Raw genomic sequence first — 19772 nt, 5'->3', positions numbered from 1 at the left:
GGAGAAGTGTAAGGTTTTGCACTTGGGGACTAAAACATAAAAGCACAATACACTTTAGGGGGGGAACCCTTGGGGGAATCAAAAATGGACAAAGATCTGGGAGTCTTGGTAGAGGATAGACTAGGCAATAGCATGCAATGTCAAGCAGCAGCTGCCAAAGCCGGCAGAATATTAGCATGCATAAAGAAAGGGATGTATTCCAGAGATAAGACTATAATCCTTCCACTTTATAAAACTCTGGTCCGACCACATCTGGAGTATTCTGTCCAGTTCTGGTCGCCAGTCCTCAGGAGGGATGTGTTGGAGCTGGAGAGAGTCCAGAGAAGGGCAACAAAACTAATTAGGGGATTGGAGGACCTTAATTATGAAGAGCGTCTGCAATCGCTTGATTTATTCTCCCTGGAGAAGAGATGCCTGAAAGGTGACATGATAGCAATTTATAAATATCTCAGTGGTGATCTCAGTATAGAAAAAAAAGCTATTCAGTTGAAGGGATTGCATGAGGACTCGAGGGCATACAATGCGATTAGAGGAGAAGCGTTTTAACCTCAGGCAACGTGGGGGGTTCTTTACTGTTAGGGCTACAAGATTGTGGAATTCTCTACCACAAGAGGTGGTTTCTGCGGGAAGTATGGTGGCTTTCAAAAGTCTCTTAGACATATATCTCAAGGATCAGAACATTCAGGGGTATGAGAGATGATTACGGCCACACACACCTACACAGGTTGAACTGGATGGACTATTGTCTTTATTCAACCTCACCTATTATGTAACTATGTATGTAATCTGGACCAGTAAATAGAGAAGGATGCAGCTGTCCCGACCAGCCAGTGTGAAACAGAAGTGTGGAGCGGCCTCAGCCTTCATATCTCTGCCAAGAAACCATGCCCATCAATGCTTTTATCTCTTCTCACCGGGGCTTAGTTATAGGGTGTGCCAGTATATCGGCACCCCAGCACCCCTTTACTTCTGTGGATCATGAGAGCAGAGTCCCTAGTTTTGAGTTACACTCCTAATTCATATTGAGGTTGCATTAAACTAAACCAAATCATTTTTTGGAAGTTGCAAGTAGGCAATTATGGTTGATAGTGTTAGGGCTAGACTGTTAAAGCCCTGAAAGAGGACTTTCACCAAAAACAATAATTTATTTGCTAGTGTAAGTTCGCGAGACAGAATGCATGTAAAATAATACTTACCTTTATTTTTTGCAGTTTAGATGCAATAATCTCACAGTCCTTTGGTGAACTCCTTTGCGTTGCCAATTACCATCCCTATGTTCTTGTTATTTATGAATATCAGGGTTTTCCACTTTTGCAGTCTGCAGTACTCACTTTTATATTTTAGCCGCTAGATGAGGAGATCACTCATAAGACTAGATGTTAACTTCAGGACGATCTCAAAATAGCATTTCTAAATGAATGTTCCGATTGTATTTTCACAGGATAAGATTGGGTGGAGGAATGTCACAAGGCTACTGGTGTATGCTACTGATGATGGATTTCATATTGCTGGAGATGGTAAACTTGCAGCTATTCTAACACCAAATGATGGAACATGTCATCTGGAACGCAATAGTTATGAGAAGAGTAATGAGTTTGTAAGTTTTTTATTTCTTTATTTAGCTATTTTCAGTGGCCAAAAAAAACTGGCAGGGGTTATAACCTACCCTTACTATATGCAAAATTTAAAAAAAAAATTGCGCCTTTAGTTGCACTTTAAAGTGATATTAAAGCCTAATTTTTTTTTTATTAAAATAAAAAAAGAGGATATACTTACCTGCTCTGTACAATGGTCTTGCACAGAGCGGCCCCTTACCTCCTCTTCTAGAGTCCCAAGCTGTCACTCTCCATTCCTTCTTCTTGCGGGTGCCCCCATAAAAAGACATGTGCTATAGGGGTACCCTTGTGGGAGTGCTCCTGAGCAGAGCAGTTTGCTACCATAGACACACAGTTTGGCTCGGCCACACCCCTCCTCACAGGATCTGGCTGGCTGCAGTGGGAGACCAGGAAGTGAAAGGAGAAGAACTGCAGCCGGGACAGCGCTGGATCACTGACAGGACTCAGGTAAGTATTTTGGAAGGGGGGGGGCAGTTAGTGGGGAGTTTTTTACCTTAATGCAGGGAGTTTATTTATTTTATTTATTACAGGTACCTATGCATTAAGGGAAAAAATGTTAGACTTTAGAACCACTTTAACTGTTCAAGAATTGGCTCCTGCCATCCTGTCTTTTACACAGTGATAATTCAGGCACTTGTTGGGGGGAGGGATTCAGGAAAGCATATTCCGTCTATGAAGTAACACTATGCGCTGCACTGTTCTAGCTCATAGATTCCTCTGCATTTGGTGGCCACAGACATTCCCCTGTTGCCCTGCGTGGGCTGTCAATACCAGAACTTTAATATAACCACATTGGATCTTTCACTATCACTGAGCTAATTTGTATAAATTAGTAAATGCATAAACGTAAAGATGTAAAGCAAATAAACCCAAGATGTCTCCCATACAGCTCAAGGGAATTTAAAGTGGCTGTAAACCTCAGACATGTAATATGGACAAAGCACATCCTTCTATAGCATGGATCCTCAAACTATGGCCCTCCAGCTGTTGCAGAACTACACATCCCAGGAGGCATTGTAAAACTCTGACATTCACAGACATGACTAGACATGATGGGAGTTGTAGTTCCTGAACAACTGGAGGGCCATAGTTTGAAGACCCCTGCCCTATAGTATGTATTTGTCTCAATTAAGAATACTAAGTGTCATTTCTGTCTGCTGCTTTGTTCCTCTGCTATCAACATGAATAACTTCTGACAAGTTTTTCTGACACCAAGAAAAAAATGGTGATAGGGGAGGGAATCTCTAGCTGATTGACAGCCTCAGCTCTGTTCCTGTGTGCTGTGTGGAGGGGGGGGGGGGGTGTGTCCCTTCCCTCCAATCAGCTCTCAGAGCTCTCCTTACTGAGCTCTTCGGAGTGTAACCTCAGCTCTCTGCCCCCTTTTGTTTGAGACAACTCAGACAAGCTTTTGATATTCAGCTCTTTGAACGGATGTAGAGAAGCGAAGACTGCAGATAGACAGATACAACTTATGTAGGAGGATTTGTTTAATCTCCTGAGGCCAGTCACATAACTGGGTATAAGTAAGGGTTTACAACCACTTTAATGTGTTCTTTAATACAATGCAAACTCATTCAGCGCTTAATATGAACCTGCTCATTCCCCTGCCTAGAACAATCCATCTTTCCTCATCACGATCCTGGCTTTATTTGGCTTTGTTTGCTACTATAGATACACCTTGGGACAGTACAGAAATGCAGATTTCAAGGTGTCAATTCTGGAAGGTATTTCAGGAATAGCCCATGTTCTGGGCTTGATACATTGCACTAAAACACTGGTACAGAGAAAATCACAGTGATTTAAAGAATTAAAAAAAATGGGGAATGAATATTCATAAAATATGTATACAAACTAATTTAATAATTTTAGAAGGCGGTTTTATGTTTTTCTATCTGTTAAGTGCGTTCAGAAATCTTGCTTAGTGTAACTTGTGAAAAGCAATGATTTATCCACACATAAAGTGTTGTGCTGCAACTGCAAAGACACCATTTGTTCTATTTATAGCTAAACTATTTTCACATTTGTCATTTTAAAATGACACTGCATCTTGATCTCACAGCAGACTTATTTAACCATCTCAATATAGGGCACTTTTACTCCCTTCTTGCCCAGACCAATTTTCAGCTTTCAGTGCTCTCACACTTTGAATGACAATTACTCTGTACCCAAACAAAATGTTTTATAATTTTTTTTCACACAAATAGAGCTTTCTTTTGGTGGTATTTAATCACCACTGGGTTTTAAATTTTTTTGCAATTTAAGTGAAAATTGTGAAAAAAAAAACAACTTTTTTAAGTTTCTTGTATAAAATTTAGCAGATATGTAATTTTTCTTCATAAATGTAGGCCAAAATGTATACTGCTACATATCTTTGGTAAAAATCATCCAAATTAGTGTATATTATTTAGTCTGTGTTAAAGTCTTTTTTTTTTTTTTAGTTGTAATTTTTTACCACAATTCTTTGGAAAACTAAGAAATCATTATTATTATTATTTTTTCATACAAAATTGTCATATTAACAAGTTATTTCTCACACATGGCATAGGCATACTTGCAATTACACCCAAATCACATTCTGCTACTCATCCCGAATATGGCAATACCATGTGTGAGACTTTTTCACATTTAATTTCCTGACTACCTGTCACATTTTTGAAAGCCCTGGAGCACCAGGACAGTGGAAACACTCACAAAATAATGCCATTTTGGAAAGCAAACACCCCAACGTATAATGAGGCATAATGAGTCTTTTGAACATGTCATTTTTTCCACAAGTTTTTTGAAAATGTGAAAATAAAATTAAACAATTTTTTTTACACAAAGTTGTCCATTCATAAGATATTTCTAACACATAACATGTACGTACCCAGAATTAAACTCCAAAATACATTCTACTGAGCAAAGGATAAAAAAAGATTACCTGTGATTTTAGTAGTGCAGTTGTCCAGAGAGGAGAGTATTGGTCCAGGCAGCAGGCAGGGATGTGGTCAGTGACAGCGAAAGGAATTGTCCTGGCAGCAGGCAGGAATACTGTCCATAAACAGTCCAGGGTCAATACAGGCAGCAGGCAGAGATATTGTCAGCACACCAAAAGCATTGGTCCAGGTAGCAGGCAGAGATGTGGACAGTAACAGGCAAAGGAATTTTCAGGCAGCAACATGGTCCGCACAAAGTATTGGTCTTGACAGTAGGCAGGAACATGGTCCATAAACAGGCCAGAGTCAGTACAGGTAGCAGGCAGAGGTGTGGTCCGTTCAGGTGGCAGGCAGAGGCATGATGAGTTAACAGGCCAGGGTCAGCCGGCAGCAGGCAGAAATATCAGACTTAGGGCCTTGGTCAAGTAAGACCTGGGCACAGGGTAGAGGCTTCTTCCCACCCAAATCTCTTCAAAGCCTTCGGTCTCCAGAGCCTAATCCGGGAATTACAAAACCCAGGGAAAACCAGAAATGTAGTTTTTTCCATTCAGAAAAACTATTCTGAAGCCCCTCACATATGTGAGAACTCTGTGTTATCTTGAATCCCACTACTACAGTAGCAGGGCAAAAGATCAGTCCAAGCAGCTGGAAAAAAAATCGTGGTCAATAAACAGACCAAGGTCAGTTTAGGTGGAAGGCAGACTTGGTTGATTTGGGGGCAGGCAAAAGCATCGTCAATAAACAAACCAGGGTCCGTTCAGGTGGCAGGCAGAGACATGGTCAGTTTAGATGGCAGGCAGAAGCATCAACGATAAACAAGCCAGGGTCTGCTCATGTGGCAAGCAGAGGCATGGTCAGCTTAGGGGGCAGGCAGAAGCATTGCCGATAAACAAGCTAGGGGCTATTCAGGTGGCAGGCAGAGGCATGGCCAGTTCAGACGGCAGGCAGAGGCATGGTCGAATAACAAGCCAGGTTGCGTTCAGGTGGCAGGCAGAGGCATGGTCAGTTTAGGCAGCAGGCAGAGGCGTCGTTGCATAAAGTCCAGGGTCAGTTCAGGAGCAGGCAGAGGCATGATAAGTGTGAAGGCAAATGGTCAGATATGGGGAGATGGCAAGAATACAGAACTACATTTACCATACTTCAATAATATTGTAGAGAAGAATGGTAATGGTGGAAGCTCTCTCCTATGCATAGGCCTAGTGGGGAAGGACACTGGGGACGATAATAAATGGTGTCTTGTCTAACTCCCCTTCTGGAGCAAGCCATACATTTATTTTGACATTTTTTTGTCTGTTTCTCTGGGAGGGACTTTATCGGCAAATGGTGTTCATGGAGTCAGCTCACTGCATCTGAGCGAATGCTTTCTAGTGGGGGGCCTTCCTGGTACACAAGGGCAGTGACGATAACATAAGAATTATATATTGCCAAATTGAAAAGATAAAGTAAGGCTTTCTTGTACCAGCAGTGGGTTGTTCTTGTTGCAAGATAGGGCTGGATCATCTGAACGTTAAAATCGACTCCCCCCAAGAACATATTTTACTCATGTACACATTCAGGCTTCTGGACTTGGCTATTCCTTCTGTGAATTTGAACAGTGGTGTCATTGTGGACTGAAGAAAGAATATATACACTATATTACCAAAAGTTTTGGAATGCCTGCCTTTACACCTACATGAACTTTAATGTCATCCCAGTCTTGGACCATAGGGTTCAATATTGAGTTCGCCCACCCTTTGCAGCTATAACAGCTTCAACTCTTCTGGGAAGGCTGTTCACAAGATTTAGGAGTGTGTCTTTGGGAATGTTTGACCATTGTTCCAGAAGTGTATTTGTGAGGTCAGGCACTGATGTTGGAGAGAAGGCCTGGCTCGCAGTCTGCGCTCTAATTCATCTTAAAGGTGTTTTATTGGGTTGAGATCAGGACTCTGTGCAGACCAGTCAATTTCCTCCATCCCAAACTTCCATCCATGTCTTTATGGACCTTACTTTGTGCACTGGTGCGCAGTCATGTTGGAACAGGAAGGGCCAACCCCAATCTTTTTCCACAAAGTTGGGAGCATTAAATTGTCCAAAATGTCTTGGTATGCTGACGCCTTAAGAGTTCCCTTTGCTGGAACTAAGGGGCCAAGCCCAACCCCTCAAAAAACAACCCCACACCATAACCCCCTCTTCACCAAATGATTTGGAAAAATGAACAATCTCATTTTTTTTGAAAGTCCCAATATTAAATGTGAGGTCCAAAAAGATATTGAACTCCTCCACTGTTAACTGTTTCCCTTCATAGGGATTGTCATAATAAGAAGTTGGGTTGTTGGCTATAAATTGTTGGGCATAAATGTTGCACTGGTCCACAATTGAACTTAATAAGTTATTGGTGAAAGCTAAATTAAAAAAAATCAATGTGTGCAACATTTTCCTTGTTGATCTGGACACCTGGCTGTGCAGTAAAAGGGGAAATATTAGCTGCTCCTGAATTAGGGGGAAGCCATACAGGGTTGTCAAGGGCATATGGAAGACTGGCTTGGGCCCTAACTCTTTTAGGCTGATGTGACACCCCACTAGTACCTGGCCTTTCACACAGAAGTACTGTGCTACTGATGGTTGCCACTGCACTACTGCTCCTCTCCAGAATGCCTTCATTTGGTGGGCACACTTTCCTCCTCCTTCTGATTCCATTACAGACCAACTACTTAAAACTGTCTCGTATTCAGAATCAGACACCGAGAGCTCACTGCTGCTCTCATCGGTCATCCTTAGGATTTGGTATGCCTCCTCACTGCTAAAGATTTTTTTTAGACATAGTGGTGACTGTGGGCTTTGGTGACACACTGCTGTGATGGGGACACTGGTATAGATGTAGCTACACTGATGTGCACAGATGAGGATGTACTGATGGGTGCTGATGAGGCTGCACTGATAGGTCCTGATAGGGCTGCTCTGATGGGTGCTGATGAGGCTGCACTGATGGGTCCTGATGGGCACTGATCAGGCTGAACTGATGGGCACTGATCAAGCTGAACTGATGGGCACTAGTCATGTTGCACTTATAGGCACTGATAAGGCTGCACTGATGGGCGCTGATGAGGCTGCACTCATGGGTGCTGATGAGGATGCATTGATTGGAGCTGATCAGTCTGAACTGATGGGCACTTATGAGGCTGCACTAATGGGTGCTGATGAGGCTGCACTGATGGGTGCTCACGAGGCTTCTCTGATGGGTGCTGATGGGGTCTGAATAGGCTGCACTAATGTGCACTAATGCACTGCACTGAGGCTGCACTGATGGGGTGGCACTGATGGGCACTGATAAGCTATACTGATGTGCACTAATTAGGCGGCACTGATGGGTGCTAAAGAGGCTCCACTGATGAAGCAACACTGAAAAGTGGTACTGATATGCACTGATGAGACAGCACTGATGGGCACTGTGGGACACTGATCGTCACTATAAAGCACTTTAAAATCAGTATACTCCCTCTCCCGGCACAGAACTGTCTCCTTCCCTCAGACTCAGTTTCTGTGTGAGGGAAGAAGAGTTGTCAACTCCCGGTGACCTGCTGTTTTTACTTTTTTGATCGCTTGTGTGACTGGACACGAGGATCACATGGTAAAGGGTTGCTGTGATTTGCCCTTTACCCCAATATGTGATGCGCTATGTCCAAGGCACACAGCGATTACAGACACTTCCCGATGCACGCCCCAGTGGAGTGCAGGAAGCTCGTTATTGGTAGGATATCCATGGACACCCTCCCGAAATGAGAGCCCCGCTGTAGCCATCTTTGGGCTGTGAATGAAGTGGTTAAATAACAAGAATCTCTTTTAACCACTTAAGCCCCGGAAGATTTTACCCCCTTCCTGACCAGGGCCTATTTTGTGAATCGGCACTGCGTGACTTTAACGGACAATTGCGTGGTCGTGCGACACTGTACCTAAACAAATTTGACGTCCTTTTTTTCCCACAAACAGAGCTTTCTTTTGGTGGTATTTGATCACCTTTGCAATTTTTTAATCATGCGCTTTAAACAAAAAAAGAGCGACAATTTTGAAAAAATAACAATATTTTTCACATTTTTTTATTTGAAATTCCCCAAAAAAATGTAAAAATCTAAATTTTTTAACATTTTAGGCCAATTTGTTTTCTGCTACATATGTTTGGTAGAAAAAAATCACAATACGCGTATTTTGATTGGTTTGCGCAAAGTTATTGCATTTACTAACTAAGGGAAAGATTTTTGTCATTTTTATTTTTAATTTTTTTAACGTGTAATGGCGGCGATCTGCATTTTTTTTTTGCGGTACTGCGACATTGCGGCGGACAGATCGGACCCTTGACTGACATTTTTGACACTTTTAGGAGTACCAGTGACATTACTACAGTAATCAGTGCTAAAAATATGCACTGTTACTGTAAAAATGACACTGGTAGGGAAGGGGTTAATTTTATTGGAGAGGTAGGGGTTAATGTATGCCTGGTGCTTACTGACGTGTGTGGGGGGAGGTGACTGAGTGACACAGGGACAGATCGCAGGTTCAGCTATGCTGAAACCTGCAATCTGTCCCTGTTTGTCACTTAGGAGATCCGCCCGCTTTGTTTACACAATCGGGCGGATCTCCAAACTCGATTCACCGATGATCGGGGAAGAGCAGCGGCAGGGAAGGGGTTAACTTTATTGGAGAAGGAGGCTTTAAGTGTGTCCCTAGGGGCGTGCTTCTAACTGTGAAGGGATGTGGCTGTTTGTGTAACAACATAGCAGGACCGTATGATCTCTGTTCTTACATAGGGGAGAATGACAGGCGGCTTTGTTTACATTAGCCTTTCTCCCTCTCCACCCGACGATTGCGAGTGACCGGCGGACATCGGGTCCGCCGGTCACACGCACGGGGGGGTCAGCGAACGAGCGGGGGAGCTTTGCCTGTGAGGGGCTGACTGCCGCAGTAAATATACTGACGGCAGTCGGCAAGTGGTTAAATGCATTTATTTTTTTAAAGAGATAGATACAAAAATGTAGTTATGATCTCATGAGTGAGAGGAAAACAAATTAAAGTGGTTTTTAAAGGCAAACATTTTGTTTTTTTAAAAATAACAAACATACTATACTTACCTTCTCTGTGCAATGGTTTTGTACAGAGAAGCCCCAATCCTTCTTTTCTCGGGTCCCCCGCCAGTGCTTCTGGCCTCTATCCTGTGCCGAGTGCCCAGGGCCGGCGTTAGGGGGGGGCAAACTGGGAAACTGCCCAGGGCCCCGGATGTCCAGGGGCCCCGGGCCCCATGCAGGGCCGGACTTGCCAATCGGTAGGGGTCGGCAAGGTGTCCGCACACGGACACTGGTGTCCGTGAGCGGTCCTTGCAGTGTCCGCCACGCCGCAAGTGTCACTCTGCCGGGTCTGCCCATCTGCCCAGAAGAATCTGTTCAATCCCCGATGCGATGCGAACACTCGGGGGCGGAGCCTCAGGCCTCCCTCGGATTGTCCGCTCCCGCCTCCCGCTTGGCTCCACCTCTTGGCACCGCCCACAAAGTCGAGTGGTGGGGGAGACTGGAGAGAGACCTGCGTGCGCGGCTGCGCAGTGATCTCTCTCTCTGTGACTGACTCTGGGCTGGCTCGGCTGGGGGAGGGACTGTCTGACTGACCAGGAGAACTTCTGACCTGGAGAAGAAAAGCAGGATGGATGGTAACGGTAGGTTGTGTGGACTCACTGAACTGGAGGTCTGAGAAGGGAACCCTGCTTGGCCTGCTCTAAAGGGGATCTATGGGGGACCTGGGATGGCTGACCTGCCTGCTCTAAAGGTGGATTTATAAATATGGGGGACCCTCACCCTGGCCTAGGCCTGCTCTAAGGGGGATCTATGGGGGACCTGGGATGGCTGACCTGCCTGCCCTAAAGAGGGATTTATAAATATGGGGGACCCTCACCCTGGCCTAGGCCTGCTCTAAAGGGGGATCTAGGGGGTCCCCCTAGATCCCCCTTTAGAGCAGACCAGGGTGAGGGTCCCCCATATTTATAAATCCCCCTTTAGAGCAGGCAGGTCAGCCATCCCAGCCCCCCCCCCCAGATCCCCCTTTAGAGCAGGCCTAGGCCTGGGTGAGGGTCCCCCATTTTTATAAATCCACCTTTAGAGCAGGCAGGTCAGCCATCCCAGGTCCCCCACAGATCCCCTTTAGAGCAGGCCGGGGGGAGGGTCCCTCATACTTATACATCACCCTTAAGAGCAGGCAAGGGAGTCCCTTGCCTGCTCTAAAGGGGGATGTATAAATATGGGAGACCCTCACCCTGGCCTATGCCTGCTCTAAAGGGGGATCTATGGGGGACCTGCCTGCCCTTGCCTGCACTAAAGGGGGATCTATGGGGGATGGTGGACCTATCTGCCCTTGTCTTCTCTAAAAGGGGATCTATGGGGGGGCCTGCCTGCCCTTGCCTGCTCTAAAGGGGGGATGTATAATTATGGGGCACCCTCACTCTGGCCTGCTCTAAAGGGGGATCTATGGGGGACCTGCCTCCCTTACCTGCTCTAAAGAGGGATGTATAAATATGGGGGACCCTCACCCTGGTCAGGCCTGCTTTAAAGGGGGATCTATGGGGGACCGGCCTGTATGGTGCACGCTGTGGTCACTCTGCATTGAAAGGGGGCATGCTGTGGTCACTCTGCATTGAAAGGGGGCACGCTGTGGTCAGTCTGCATTGAAAGGTGGCACGCTGTGGTCAGTCTGCATTGAAAGGTGGCACGCTGTGGTCAGTCTGCTTTGAAAGGGGGCACGCTGTGGTCAGTCTGCATTGAAAGGGGGCACGCTGTGGTCTCTCTGCATTGAAAGGGGGCACGCTGTGGTCAGTCTGCATTGAAAGGGGGCACGCTGTGGTCTCTCTGCATTGAAAGGGGGCACGCTGTGGTCTCTCTGCATTGAAAGGGGGCACGCTGTGGTCTCTCTGCATTGAAAGGGGGCACGCTGTGGTCAGTCTGCATTGAAAGGGGGCACGCTGTGGTCTCTCTGCATTGAAAGGGGGCACGCTGTGGTCAGTCTGCATTGAATGGGGGCACGCTGTGGTCTCTCTGCATTGAAAGGGGGCACGCTGTTGTCAGTCTGCATTGAAAGGGGGCACGCTGTGGTCAGTCTGCATTGAAAGGGGGCACGCTGTGGTCAGTCTGCATTGAACGGGGGCACGCTGTGGTCTCTCTGCATTGAAAGGGGGCACGCTGTGGTCTCTCTGCATTGAAAGGGGGCACGCTGTGGTCAGTCTGCATTGAAAGGGGCACGCTGTGGTCAGTCTGCATTGAAAGGGGGCACGCTGTGGTCTCTCTGCATTGAAAGGGGGCATGCTGTGGTCAGTCTGCATTGAAAGGGGGCACGCTGTGGTCAGTCTGCATTGAAAGGGGGCACGCTGTGGTCTCTGCATTGAAAGGGGGCACGCTGTGGTCTCTCTGCATTGAAAGGGGGCACGCTGTGGTCTCTCTGCATTGAAAGGGGGCACGCTGTGGTCTCTCTGCATCGAAAGGGGGCGCGCTGTGGTCTCTCTGCATTGAAAGGGGGCACGCTGTGGTCAGTCTGCATTGAAAGGGGGCACGCTGTGGTCAGTCTGCATTGAAAGGGGGCACGCTGTGGTCAGTCTGCATTGAAAGGGGGCACGCTGTGGTCAGTCTGCATTGAAAGGGGCACGCACTGCATGATTTTACCTTTTATGAACAAGAAATCAACGTTGTGCTGGTATGACGACGCAATGCTATGGGGCTGGTATGTCATTTTTTTCCAGGGCTGGTTTTCATACCCAGTCCGGCCCTGGCCCCGTGTCACTGTCAGCAGCGGGCTCCATTTTAACAAAGGGGCCCCGTCACTGTCAGGAGCCGGCTTCATCTTCCAAAGGGCCCCCAGCCGCCCCCTGTCAGTGTCACGCTGCCTCCGCTCCACTATGTGCCGGCGGGCGGATACAATGCGCTGCGCAGCGCTGTGCTGCCTGTGGCCTTAAAGCCTTGTCTACACTGGATTTTTTCTCGATGAAAAATTCATAGTTGCAGTGATTTTGTTATATTTTATTTATTCTATTTAATGTTATTTAATGAAAGCATATTTTCATGTAGTTGTATGTTTTATTTGGCTAAATTGATTAAATGCGCCTATATTTTTGGTAGAATATAAAAAAATTTGGGGCCCAACTTTTAGGTTTGCCCAGGGCCACACTTTGTCTAAAACCGGCCCTGCGAGTGCCCCCATACCAAGCCGCTTGCTCTAGGGGCACTCATGCGTGCTCTCTCCCGAGTTGGCTCTGTGAGTCCATAAGACACAGGGAGCGTGGCTTGACTCCGCCCCCTTCAATGGCTGTGATTGACAGCAACAGGAGACCACTGCTGTGTCTGAACCAATGAGGAGAGAGCCTCTGCTCTTGTGCACATCACTGAATTGATATTGGGCTCAGGTAAATATTTAGGTGAGACGGGGTGAGCTGCTTGCAGAATGTTTTTACCTTAATGCATAGAATGCATTATGATAAAAAAAAAAAAAACCTTCTGCCTTTAGAACCACTTTAATGTGAGTTTTCAATGCAATATATGCCCAGATCTTTTATTAACTAGATGGGATATCTGCTTTAGCTGGGGTTGCCACCTTTTCTTCAAGCCAAATCCAAACGTTTTAGCAATGCATGACCTTTTTTTTTTTTTTTAGAGGGAAAACTGTGGACTATGGTTTAAAGGGGAACTCTGATGTAAGGGGGTTTCTTCTCACCAAAGCCCCTACTTACATCAGAGTCCCCAGTATTCCTCCTAAATCAGGGTACCCAAAGCCCCCCTTACATCAGAGTTCGCAGAGCATCCCTTGCATCTGAATTCCCCTTACCTTAATGTACTCACTTGCTTGGAGATAGGAGAGAGAAGGGAAGGAGGTTGGAGACTTCAATCACAGACGGTGGATGGTGAGCTCACTCACCCGAGGATGGAAACCCAGGCATCAGCACTTTTTATCCACAATGTATCTATTGGCTGCTGGACTTCACAGAAACAGAGGGGTAGGGGCGGGAGGAGAGGAGCAGACTGAGCCCTCTCTCCTCTTCTATCCATGGGGTGGGGGGAAATTTGCATGCTCTGGGCCAGACAATTGCAGCCAGCCCTGGTAATTAGCAACCCTGGTAACACTCTGGGATTGTGGTACTTGGGGAGCCGCAGTCTGGTCTGAATAATATATCTGCATAGGCGTGCGCAGCCTGTTACATTAGGATGTGCACTCCAAAGCTCAAATATATATATATATATATATATATATATATATATATATATATATTGTGACAGGAAGTCAGGTAAATCTGGGAATGTAGTCACTGAGAGGAGACACATTCCCACCTGCTTTGAAAAGTTCACTAATTATTATAGGGTGTCGGCTGCCAAAGGCAGCAGGAAGGTGTAAAGAAGTTGAAAGGCCTTCAGCTGTTCAGAATGAGGAAATTAAGGCCTCTATAATTTGTCCAAAGAAAGTCTATGCATTGCTGCCTCCTGTCGCCGTGTGGGCTGGGAGAGGAAGGCAGACAAACTGCTGCATCCTGACGCCATGTGGGTAGAGGACAGTCCTGTGTGCCCCCTGAAAGCTGAGTGAGCATGGGGAAGACCTCCTGAAGCGGTGTGCGCTCAGGAGGGTAAAAACGAGTGAAGACGTCTCAAAGGTGAGAAGACGAAGTGTTTCTGTGTGAAAGAAAACAAAGGGACATGTTCAATGGACAATGTTTGTGCTGTGTGAAAAGCAAACAAATGGACATTTGAGTGTCTGCTGTAGGATCAGCAGTGTCGGCCCAACAGTAGGTTGGGAAGACTTCTTAGGCAGGTTCCAGCTGTGAGAAGGTAGCCGCAAGGATTTATTTTGTTTTATTTTATTTTGATGTTTTGCTGCATGCACTTGTTTGAAGAAATTGGAAGAATAAACCATAAACTATTGTTTTCAACCACTCCTCGGCTATCTCCCTGTGTGCCGACCCCCCCCAAAGGGGTCACCCATACGCCTACCACCGAGCTAATCCCTCACAATATATATATATATATATATATATATATATATATATATATATATATATATATATATATATATATATATATATACATATACATATACGCACAATCTTATAAATAAATGTAAACAAACATTTACAAATGGATGCTGTCAGTAGGGCGATGGATTGTGTCTGTAGAGCAGATGGGCAGCAGTGGAATCTGTGCTGCACAGAGTGATTAGGGTGTGCCCAGGCATACTCGGCATACCTTGTGCTCACACTGATATGTGTCCGACTTTCAGGTGGTCTGGGGGTCTGGTGGTATGATTCAAAACTCGGACTGCTTAGGTGCATCCTGGACGGGTAGCAACCCTATTTTTACCCTAAACTCTTACATCATTAGACTTGTTGTGACTTTTCTTTTTGAAAAACCTTTAAAGAAAGACGGTAGTTTTCTAATTGGAATGCTGATCCAAAGACTTTAATTTTTATAGGATAATAAGAAGTTCTGATCAAGGAAATGAGCAATGGCAGATTCATTTTTATCTTATGACAGGTGTATTTTATGCTCCAGTGCTGACATAATGATATGAACGTTGGGTCCATACAAAACTCACCCAAGCTCTACCGCCATATAAATGATGTGAAGACAGAGTGCTGGTGCTCAGGCCAACCAGTCCACTGCGGATAAATCTAACAAAAAGCCGGCAACTCGGTGCTTCTTCTTAAAAGATCCTTTATTCATACGTTAGTATCTATGGACATTGTATTTGCTGTTGCACATCAACAAAGGATCTTTTAAGAAGAAGCACCGAGTTGCTAGCTTTTTGTTGGATTAATCAACTTTGGGTCCTTGTTTCAGATATATCCTTATACTGGAAAACCCCCTCAGTGCACGTCTTATGTCTGAAATTAATCTTTGGTCTCCTTTACACCTATGCAGTTGTTAGTGTGCAGCATGTGATTGTAGTTTTCTAATGTGAACTCAGTTCTATTTATGGGCATCATTAGTAGTAATGTGGGCACCAGTTCATTTACCACCAGTATATTTTTGCACCTTGTAGAATCATGCAGACGCTGGTATTTTAACTGTTTTAAAGCAAATAAATTTAACTGACTCTTCTTTTTCAGTGTTAACATATTTAATAAACTTCTTTAAATTTTTTTTTGTAATTTGTAACAGGATTACCCTTCAGTTGGACAGCTAGCCCAGATGCTTTCGAGGAATAACATACAGGTTGTGTTTGCAGTCACTTCCAATATGGTTAAAACATATGAGGTAAGGGACTTGTGATAAATAAACATAGCTAAACTGAACATACTGTTGCTACACAGCTTCAGCTCCCACAGTTGTAGGTCACGGAAGTTTTGCAAATGCATCTGCCTGCATCATAACAACCAGTGCAGACATCTTTTTTACTCCTATTTTCTTATGTTTTTTTATAGGCTCTCAGTAGGCTAATTCCTAAATCGGTGGTTGGTATACTATCTCCTGATTCAAGTAATGTTATCCAGCTAATTACAGAGGCTTACCAGGTAAAAATTTCTATAAACGAGGCATGCATGCAAAATCTGCAGGGAATTTAGATCTTAAGTAATTTGTACAGCTCCAGATATGTATTACAAAATACATTATATGGTCAAATGTATTGCGACACCTGTCTTTACACGCATATGAATTTTAATAGCATCCCAGTCTTAGTCCATAGGGTTCAATATTGAGTTGGCCTACCCTTTGTAGCTATAACAGCTTTAACTCTTCTGGGAAGGCTGTCCACAAGGTTTAGGAGTGTGTGTTTGACTGTTCTTCCAGAAGCACATTCGTGAGGTCAGACACTGATGTTTTGGAGAGAACGCCTGGCTCGCAGTCTCTGTTCCAATTCATCCCAAAGGTGTTCTATCGGGTTGAGCTCAGGACTCTGTGCAGGCCAGTCAAGTTTCTACCCTCCAAACTCACTCATCCATGTCTTTATGGACCTTGCTTTGTGCACTGGTCCAAATCATTTGGTGGAGGGGGGATTATAGTGTGGGGTTGTTTTTGAGGGGTTGGGTTTGGCCCCTTAGTTCCAGTGAAGGGAACTCTTAAGGAATCAGCACACCAAGACATTTTGGACAATTTCATGCTCCCAACTTTGTGGGAACAGTTAAGGGATGGCCCTTTCCTGTTCCAACATGACTGCGCACCAGTGCACAAAGCAAGGTCCATAAAGACATGGATGAGCCATTTGGGGCTGGAGGAACTTGACTGCCCTGCACAGAGTCCTGACCTCAATAGAACACCTTTGGGATGAATTGGAGCGGAGACTGCAAGCAAGACCTTCTCTTCAAAACATCAGTGCCTGACCTCACGAATGTGCTTCTGGAAGAACAGTCAAACATTCCCATAGACACACTCCTAAACCTTGTGGACAGCCTTCCCGGAAGAGATGAAGCTGTTATAGCTGCAAAGAGCGGGCCAACTCAATATTGAACCCTACAGCAGCCTTTTTCAACCAGTGGGCCCAGGCACCCTGGGGTGCCTCGAGGTTTTTTCAGGGGTGCCTTGGCAAAATATCTAAAAATTGCCCAAAATTTGTATGCAAGCTGGCATGTGGATGAAGGCTGCCTTTTTAGCTACACTAAGTCACAGGTTTTCATTGTGCACCATTACAACCTTCTTGCTGTGAGCGTCCTAACGACCAATGGCATCATCAGTTGATAAAGAGGATGTCAGTCACCTGCACTGCATCCTTGTTTGACCTTCCCCTGCCCCTCACCATCAGTGTTGGGGTCACATTAGCTGAGGGATGGAGAAAAACTGAGGGAGGAGAGAAACACTGGAATACTGGTCAGAACCAGTGTGCAAAAATGTATTTGTTTTGAAAGAATAAATCAACTCTAACGTTGGGTGTCCTACTTAGACTTGTTGGTGTTACTGTATTATGTAAAACTATTAGAATAGCTTTTACATTTTAGAATGGGGTGCCTCACGATTGTCCATAATTTTTAAAGGGTGCCTCGAGATTGTTCATATTTTTTAAAGGGTGCCTTGACTGAAAAATCACTTCCCTATGGACTAAGACTGGGATGCCATTAAAATTCATGTGCGTGTAAAGGCAGACGTCCCAATACTTTTGACAATATAGTGTATATATCCAAAGTTTGATTTTATTTAGCGGATTTTTTCAGCTGTGGATGGTAAATCATGACGCACACTGATAAACTTCTTTGTTCAGATTGTTAGTATAACAGATTTTATGTGGCCAGAAATTTAGGATGACAGCAACAGGCTTACGGGTCTGCAATCATTAAAATTAATTTTGACAGTGCGCTTGCTTATGGTATATGATTGTTTGATGCCACCCTGCACATCCAGCATTGTTATTGGAACCTAGGGAGAGGGCAATTTAAATATTTTATTAATCATTTTTTGATTAATTGTTTGTTTTGCCTATTTTACACATTGTTTTTTTATTCATGGGATTCTGAGTCAGGTCAGGGAAGAAATCTGCAAATCAATAACAGGAGCTGTGGCTGTCCGCCGCTGTTCACATCCATCCAGCAGTTAACTACAGTTAGGGACAGATGATGAGTCCTGGATTCTGTCTGTGTCAATGGCTGGTCATTTGTCCTCCAACCACAGGTAACCACTTGATGTGCAGACACATGTGAACAGTGGCGGACAGCCATGGCTTCTGTCAGCCTGCCATTGCTTTGAACAGGCAACAGCTGTTTGCGCACACCTGTGATTCCTGCTGCAGGAATCTGCTGTTTGGCCGATTTGCTAATGTGAATAAGCCCTCAGAAGTGGGTTTAAAAATAACAGTAATCTAAAATCATGACTTGCAGTAATTAAGAAAAATAATATATATAGGGTTTGCCTATAAGTGTTAGCAGCGGCAGAGTAACAAGATAAAAAAAAAACATGAAGTGCAGTTAAGGCTAAGTTTAATACTGTAGTAATTGGCTTATGAATAACCTGTGTACAATTTAATGCAGAATTTGTCATCTGAAGTTATTCTGGATCATGGAGTCACACCTGACTCCTTGGATATTTTGTATGATTCATACTGCTCCAATGGTGTCACCAATAAAGACCAATTAAAAGGAGAATGCAGCAATGTCAAGATCAATGAGGAGGTAAGCATAAAGCATTAGATGCTATCTAAACAAGGTAAAGCATTTGTACATTATACACTTGTTTTCAAAATTTTTTAATAACGACATCACACTTTACCTTTGTTATTTTGTTCCACTATATCAGGGATCTCCAAACTACGGCCCTCCAACTGTTGCTGAACTTCACGCCCATGAGGCATTGTAAAACTCTGACATTCACAGATATAACTAGGCATGATGGGAATTGGAGTCCCTAAACAACTGGAGGGCCATAGTTTGGAGACCCCTGCACTATATGTTAGGCTGGCCATACATTATACAATTTTCTTATTCGATTTTCTTTAGATTTACCTCCACTGTGTAGTATAAGGCAGGCTACACATTATACAATTTTTATTGTTCAACTGCCTTTAGATTTACCTTCACCTATGTAGTAATAGCCTGCCCAATTACTACCGATAACTGCAGGAACTATGAGGTCCCTGCATACACCTTTTGTCAATCTAAAATCTCCAGGAGCTCCTAAACTCTCAAAACAATTGGTCCTCCAACACCCGTCAACTCCTTTCTATGTAATTTATAGCAGGGGCCAAGTCCTGGGAAAAAAGTGTGGAAACTCACCCAAGATCCCCCAAACCTCAAAAATAAAAAAAATGTGTGTGTATTTATACCTTTAGGAGAGCAGGGGCCACTTTAACGACTTGGTAACTGGTCATGGGCCACAATGAGCAGAGCAGGCAGATGACGGGTCCCTGTCCACTCAGCATAAGCAGAGCATACACGAACACAGCCCGCTATACTCTTTGAGACCTCCAACCCGATCTGCCCAGACAGAAGGGGATGAATCCCCTTATGTTTTTTTTAAGGGGATCAGATTGGAGATAGGCAGGTGTAAATGGACACAAGTCCTTTTACATCTGCCACTCTAGAGGTGAATGGAGGGTCCAATTGGGTACACCTGAAAAACAGACAGGCAGACCCGATCAGACCAATCGTGTGAAAGGGGCCTAAGGCTGCTTTCACACAGATGCACCACGGTTAACCTGCACCTTCACTTCTTCCTCAGGAATCCTGCAGGTATCGCTGGCTGCTGTTGTCTCCCAGGTGGGTATGGCTGGTGGCTGCTGCTGACTGTCCTCCAGGGCTGGTACTGCTGGTGGGTACTGCTGGCTGGTACTACTG

The 19772-nt window shown here is 44.8% G+C and overlaps 1 protein-coding gene across 2 annotated transcripts in view; it reads left to right on the top strand.

Annotated features, from left to right (window-relative positions):
- Positions 1 to 19772, top strand: part of ITGB2 (integrin subunit beta 2) — a 156686-nt gene that overhangs the window by 103936 nt on the left and 32978 nt on the right. For both annotated transcript variants that reach the window (XM_082262384.1, XM_082262385.1), the window contains exons 7-10: positions 1442 to 1597; positions 15676 to 15771; positions 15939 to 16028; positions 18471 to 18611. In XM_082262384.1, the coding sequence (XP_082118510.1) occupies positions 1442 to 1597; positions 15676 to 15771; positions 15939 to 16028; positions 18471 to 18611 (483 nt within the window). The remainder of the gene's footprint in view (positions 1 to 1441; positions 1598 to 15675; positions 15772 to 15938; positions 16029 to 18470; positions 18612 to 19772) is intronic.

This window comes from Pelophylax lessonae, assembly GCF_965119305.1.
Source record: "Pelophylax lessonae genome assembly, chromosome: 6".
Taxonomy (NCBI): domain Eukaryota; kingdom Metazoa; phylum Chordata; class Amphibia; order Anura; family Ranidae; genus Pelophylax; species Pelophylax lessonae.
The sequence above is the reverse complement of the archived record's forward strand: the minus strand, read 5'-3'. Positions and strand labels throughout refer to the sequence as shown.